Below are 6,702 nucleotides of genomic sequence, written 5' to 3'. Positions count from 1 at the left end.
CAGAGGCACAATACACATAATTTAAAATAAGAAACAAACATGAAAATAGACATGGTGGGGCACACCTTTAATCCCAGTGCTCAGGAGACAGAAGAGGTGGACAGATCTCTGTGAGTTTGAGGCCAACTTGGTCTGCACAGTGAACTCCAGGCTAGCCAGGGCTACAGAGTGAGACTCTAGCTCAAAAAGCAAAGTGAATCTTTAAACACAGGCACATTGAGGTGTTAGTGCTTCAACATATGAATTTGGGGGATGGGAACACACCACTCTACACCACAAGGGACATAAGGAAGGAACCCTGGACAAGTAAGCCAGTTTTGTTCCATCGTCGTGACCATGACAACAGAAGAATTTTTAGAAGGGTATCCGTGGCAGCAGAAGTCAAATGGCTGACCAGACCTTGGGAAACATCCCAGATGGGGGGTTCTGGGACATCCATACAAATGCAGCCAGATCCCAGCCAGCAACCTGGAGGGTATGAAGCAGGGAATTTAACCATAGGAGAGGGGCAGCCGGGAACAGCGCAGGACCCAGAAGGGCTGAGTCCCATCAGGATATGCTCTAGACTCAGGGTGTAGCATGAGGCTCTGGGCTGGATCCCCTGCACCAAACAAAGAGAAGAACGAAAGAAAAGAGGACAATCTCAAAGCCCTGGACAGAGCATTGTGCACGTGTGCTGAGAAGGTAGACTCCAGCAGAAGCCCGGATATGGACCCACCCACTGGAGAGCTCTGGTTCACAGAGGAGTTACAAGGGTCACTGACCGTGGGGGACAGTCATAGGCAGAACCGCAGGAAAACGGTGGCACACATGTAACCCTAGCGTGAGGGTGGGGGAAGGAAAGCGCATTTTAAAAAGTCGTCCTGGAAGGCTATGAGATCCTGTCTCAAAAGCACCAAAGGATGGGCTGCCCAGATGGCTCAGCAGGAAAAGGTGCTTGTAGTCAAGCCTGACGATCCAAGTTCAAGTCCCAGGACTCACATAGTGGAAGGAGAGAACCGACTCTGCAAGTTGTCCTCTGACCCACACATGTATTCTATAGCATGCTCCCTCTCCTCCCTCTCTCCTCTCCCTCTCTCCCTCTCCCTCTTCCTCTCCCTCTCCTCCCCCCCGATACACACACATAAATAAATAAGTTATTTTTAAACCAAAAGCAGGGGTGTGGTTCAGTGGTAGAATGCTTACCTAGAATCCCCCTGTGACAGACTGAGGAGTGGGGCTCAGCCCCAGAGGACCTGTCTAGAATTCCCAGCATGCTCAGGGCAGGTCACATTAGTCCACAACTCCAGTCCCAGGGTATCTGCCAACTTCTGGCTTCAGTGGGCACTGCATGCATGTGGTACACAGACATACAAGCAGACAAAACACCCACACACAAAAGAAAAATAAAGGAAAACTAAATGAAGAAAACCAATGTATAGGTTGGGTTGGGGTGTATTTTTGAGATGTATCTAACTGGGTTAAACCGCTCCCCCAGAGCCCATCACCCTCTCAGAACCTGAGAGGGAGTTCTTCAAGTTGAGAAAAGCTTTGCTTTGGGTCCTAGAAACCAAATCCAAGGCTTCACCCTTGCTGGGCTTTGTCTTTTTTTTTTTTAAGATAAAGTCTATTGGGTTTGAGAGATGGCTCAGCGATTAATAGCACCGGCTGCTCTTCCAGAGGACCTGGGTTCAATTCCCAGCCCCCACATGGCAGCTCACAACTGTCTGTAACTCCAGTTCCAGGGTGTCTGACATCCTCACACAGAGTATATACAAGCAAAACACCAGTGTATATTAAATAAATACATTAATTAATAAATGTTTTAAAATTTTTTAAAAAGATAAAGTCTTATCTATGTAGCTCAGACTGGCCTCAAACTTGTGATCCTCCTGTCTTAGCATCCTGAAGACTGGGATTACAGGTGTTCATTACCAAATATATTTTGAGATGGGACATTATATATCACTTAGCTTTTTTAAAAAGGATTATTTTAAATGTGTTTTAAATATTTGTAACTCTGTGCATGCGTGTGGGGAGGTGGTATGTACTTGGGGGTTCAGACGCCTGTGGAGACCAGAAGAGAATGCTGGATCTCCTGAAGATAGAGTTACAGATGGTCCTGAGTTAACAATGTTAACAACATTTTGCTCATCAGTGCAGCATCCTGTGTGAACAAACACTTCTGCTGTGAGGACATTCAGGTCCTAGCTCTAGAATATCACTTCATTTTCAAATGAGAGAGTATTGATTCACCTGATGAGTAGACTGTGGTGTCCCTCTGCCTCTTGGGACACATTTGGGAGTTGTCTGTATTTCCTTCTCTTAGGAAGCAAATTGTTCTCCAAAAAGCTACTTTGGGTCTGAGGTGATGGCTCAGTCAGTAAAACGCTTGCCTCGAGAACACAAGAGCATAAGACAGATCCCCAGAACTCATGTTTTCAAAAACGCCAGCCTTGGTGGCATGCCCTTGTAACCCCAACACTGGGGAGGTGGAGACTAATGCATCCCTGGGGCTCACTGGCCAGTCAGCCTAGCTTAGCTGACCAGTTTCAAGCCCCCCCGGTGATATGCCTCGTCCTAAAAAAAACAAGATGAGGGAGCCAGGCATGGTGGCCCACACCTTTAATCCCAGCACTCGGGAGGCAAAGGCAGGCCGATCTCTGTGATTTTGAGGCCAGCCTGGTCTACAAAGAGAGTTCCAGAAGAGCTAGTGTGGTTTCACAAAGAAACCCTGACTCAAAAAGCAAAACAAAACACCAACAAACAAAACAAAAAACCAAGGTGAGGGACTGAAAAGCTGGCTCAGCAGTTAAGAGCATTTATTGTCTTCTAGAAGATCTGAATTCACTTTTCAGAACCTATACAGGGTGACTTACAACCATCTGTAACTCTAATTCCTGGGGATCCAACGCTCTTTCTGGCCTCTTCCTCTACCTCCCCCCTCTCCCCCCCCCAGTGCTACTTTGTTTTCAACCACAAAATCCTCTGGGATGTTCTTCAGGTATTGCACGGCCTCATAGAAGACAAGACAAGAGGAATTCAGAAGACGTCTATGAAGAGCCCAGGTCAATGGACCATGAAGACCTTCTTCTCTGTGAGTCCCGTAGTTCTCCTGGCCTTTCTCCTCAGTGTCCGCCCTGGAGCTGCCACACGTACGTACACAGCCGGACCCTCTCCCCCTCTCCCCTGAAGCTCCTCCCCTGAAAGGAGCCCTTCAAGCTCATTCTCCTTCAAGCTCATTCTCCTTCAAGCTCATTCTCCTTTGTGTCTTTCAGGTGGGGATGACATAACCAAGCTTTGCTGCGTCACCCACTCAGTGATCCCGTATAACTGGGTGAACTCCTATGAGCTCGCCAAAAGCAGGTGTTCCCATGAGGTTGTGATGTGAGTGTTAGGTCCTGCTACTCCAACTGCGTCATTGGGCAGGGACTGGGTAGGTGTCCACAGTGACAGACTGGACATCGGGATGGGAATCTGGGAAGTGAGTAGCTCAGTTTTGTGTCTTGGCTCTGGGATAAGATACCCTGATGAAAGCGACTTAAGGAAGAAATTCCAGGTTACAGTCTGTTCTAGTTGGCTTTCTGACACTATGATAAATGTCATCGCCAAAATCAACTTAGGGAAGAGACGGTTATTTTGAGTCACACTCGGTCACAGAGGGAAGTCACATCTCCAGGCAGGAATGGAAGAAGAGAGCATGAAAGGCTGCTGCTCACTGGGTTTGCTCTGTGGTCCATGGTCTCTGCCAGCTTTCTAACATAGTTCAGGCCCACCTGCCTAACAATGGGGCTGCCTAGGGAATAATGCCGCCCATAGTTGGCTGGGCTCTCCCACATCATCAATGAAGACAACTTTTTACAGATGTGACCACAGACCAATCTTATTGGGACAATTCTTTAATTGAGGTTTTTCAGATGATCCCAGGCTAGGTCTACTTTGACAGCTGAAGCTAAGATACAATCCATCATTGCTGGGGAGACAAGGTAACAAGATCTTTAAGCAGCTAGTCATAATTGTAACCACATTCAAGAGCATAGAACATGACTTAATGCATGCCCGATAGAGTTCAGCTTGATTTCTCTGCTCTTAGACAGTTCAGAGTCCTTTCCTAAAGAATAGTGCCAACTGTTGTGGGCAAGTCTCCCCACTTCCATTAATACATTAAGATAGTCCCCCACAGAGACTTCCTTACAATTAAAACCAACCACCAAGCTAGATTAGAGACCTCTCTGCAGGAGAGATAGTTACATGATGACTTTTGTACCATGGAGCAGGCCGTGCTCTCAGAGCTGGGTATAAAAGCAAGAGGCTTACATTGGTGTAAGTCTGTAATTTCAGAACTCAGGAGGCTGAGGCAGAAGGATCATGAATTTGAGGCCTACAAAGGTTACATAGTAAGACCTTGTCTTAAAAAAAAAAAAGAGCCGGTGGTGGTATCACACATCACACACCTTTAATCCCAGCCCTCAGGAGGCAGAGGCAGGTGGATCTACACAGAGAAATCCTGTCTCCAAAAAAAAAATAAATAAATAAAAAGAAAGAGAGCAAAATTATGAATTTGGTGAGATGTCTCATTAGATAAAAGTTCTTGGCATCCAAACCTAATCATTTGAGTTTGCTCTCCTGGTTCCCTGTGATGGAGACAGAAAGATGGCTCCCTGCAAATTGTCCTCTGACCTCCATATATGCACTATAGCAAGTGTGTTTCCCCCTTCACAATAAATAAATAAAATTTAATTTAAAGGTATAAAAATGAAGTAGCATATTTGTATGTAGTTCCTTTCTGTCCTCTAAAATTCATTGTGCAGGGCTGAGGTATAACTCAGTGGTAGAGCATTTATTTACTATTATGAAGCTCTGGATTGTACTCTGCCCTGACCAGCAGGGCACAACGGGGTTGGAGCCCAGGGGAACCTGGAATGAGTGACACAAGAAACAGGAGAGAGATGGACAGCAGGACAACATGGCTGATCGAGCTGCGTTTCATGAGAATTCTGTACAGGCTTAAGTAGGGGACTGCGGCATTGGCCACGGGGTGGAGGTTGTTAGACTGGAGAGGCTGACAGGTGAGACAGTGTTTGATATGAGATGGGCAGGAGAGCTCGCCAGGGAGCGCAGGTGTTAAGGAAGCATTGTTAAGCGATGGGTTATCTCTATGGCGCCAGGCCATCTGTGGGAAGGCGCCTGAGTTTTGGGAAGTGCCTTGGGGCGAGAAATAGAGATTTACAGTGACCTGGTCCTCAACAGTACTCTTAGAACACACACACACACATTCACCTACACACATTCCCACACACACACATTTACACACACACAAAAGATTAAAATTGATTGGGTGATAGTTCTCTAGTCTATGAATAGACTGATCTATTAACCAGCAGGTACTTACCTTTTAAGTTTATTTGTTTATTTATCTTACTGGGGATTGAAACTAGAGCACTTTTTTTTTTTTGTATTTTTTGAGACAGGGCTTCTTTGTGTAACATCCAGGCTGTCCTGGAACTTGCTTTGTAGACCAGGCTGGCCTCAAACTCACAGAGATCCGACTGCCTCTGCCTCCCAAGTGCTGAGATTAAAGGCGCGAGCCGCCACTGACCAACTGATACTAGGGATTCCTACATGTTAGGCAAATGTACTACCACTGGGCCACACTCCCAGCCCCTCAGTGGGGGATTCTAGGCAGGTGCTCTACCACTGGGCCACACTCCCAGCCCCTCAGTGGGGGATTCTAGGCAGGTGCTCTACCACTGGGCCACACTCCCAGCCCCTCACTGGGGGATTCTAGGCAGGTGCTCTACATGTCAAATGTGTGCTTTCATAAAGTGTGTGAATTAAGTCTCAATAACGCTGTTATAGAGAAAGGAAAGGTAGGGTCACATCACAGATTACTGCCTGGCAACTAGACCTTGTGAGACATGATTCCTGGGGTCTGTGGGCCCAAGAGTATGTGAGTCCCAGGGGAGAAGGGCAGGAGAAGCAGGATCAGCAGGGGATGGGACAGGGTCAGAGTGTAGTTGTTGTGTTGAACAGGGGAGAATGCTGGTCACACTAACTCACCATAGCTTCCCGTAAGCCAAGAGTGTCCACACTCATGTCTTATCTCTCTCCTACAGATTCACTACAAAAGGAGGTAGGAAATTCTGTGTCCAGCCACAGGTCAAGTGGGTGCAGAGATACATTTCTATGCTGAAAGCCCGGAAGAATGCTGGAGTTGTAGCCCAAGGACCTCTGAACTGAGCTCTTGGCTCCTTTGTCCTCACGGAGCCTGATGAGTTCCTTTAGAAGGCTCATAGTCCTGGTAGAAGGAGAATATGGCTTCCATTGGAGATTTTTAAAATAAAGTTTTGATTTCACTAGTACTGGCAAGATGGCTCAGTGGGTAAAGGCACTTGCCACCAAGACTGACGACCTGAGTTTAATCCCTGGGGACCCACCTGGCGGAGAGAAGAAACAACTCGTGAAAGTTGACCATTGACCTCTGTGTGTGAATTATGGTACATGCATATGCGCATACACACACACACACACACACACACACAGAGAGAGAGAGAGAGAGAGAGAGAGAGAGAGAGAGAGAGAGAGAGAATAAATAAATGCAATTAAAAATTTGACTGGCTAGGCATGGTGGCATACACCATTAATGCTGACACCCAGGAGACAGAGACAGGCAAATCTTTTTTAATTTGAGACCAATTTGGTTTATATAGTGAGTTCCAAGTC

General features: G+C 46.7%; 1 protein-coding gene across 2 annotated transcripts; it reads left to right on the top strand.

Moving 5' to 3' along the window:
* Positions 1-356: 356 nt before the first annotated feature.
* Positions 357-6,341, top strand: Ccl26 (C-C motif chemokine ligand 26). Of its 2 annotated transcripts, none has more exons than XM_040731675.1 (4): positions 357-475; positions 2,984-3,134; positions 3,258-3,366; positions 6,096-6,341. In XM_040731675.1, exons 1-4 carry the CDS (start codon positions 386-388, stop codon positions 6,217-6,219), a joined length of 474 nt encoding a protein of 157 aa, XP_040587609.1. In that variant the 5' UTR covers positions 357-385; the 3' UTR covers positions 6,220-6,341. The 2 variants fall into 2 exon arrangements, with proteins under 2 accessions (XP_040587609.1, XP_040587608.1); XM_040731674.1 differs by lacking the exon at positions 357-475 and adding an exon at positions 485-684.
* Positions 6,342-6,702: the final 361 nt, after the last annotated feature.

Source organism: Mesocricetus auratus, unplaced genomic scaffold, assembly GCF_017639785.1.
Source record: "Mesocricetus auratus isolate SY011 unplaced genomic scaffold, BCM_Maur_2.0 Super-Scaffold_100025, whole genome shotgun sequence".
NCBI lineage: Eukaryota > Metazoa > Chordata > Mammalia > Rodentia > Cricetidae > Mesocricetus > Mesocricetus auratus.
The sequence above is the reverse complement of the archived record's forward strand: the minus strand, read 5'-3'. Positions and strand labels throughout refer to the sequence as shown.

Bases quoted from the DNA above. Each gene is read 5' to 3' on its own strand.
- Ccl26 (XM_040731674.1), top strand. From the start codon at position 580: ATGAGGCTCTGGGCTGGATCCCCTGCACCAAACAAAGAGAAGAACGAA. The intron at 685-2,983 runs GTAGACTCCAGC...GATGTTCTTCAG, and splicing joins TGTGCACGTGTGCTGAGAAG to GTATTGCACGGCCTCATAGA. The intron at 3,135-3,257 runs GTACGTACACAG...TGTGTCTTTCAG, and splicing joins CCGCCCTGGAGCTGCCACAC to GTGGGGATGACATAACCAAG.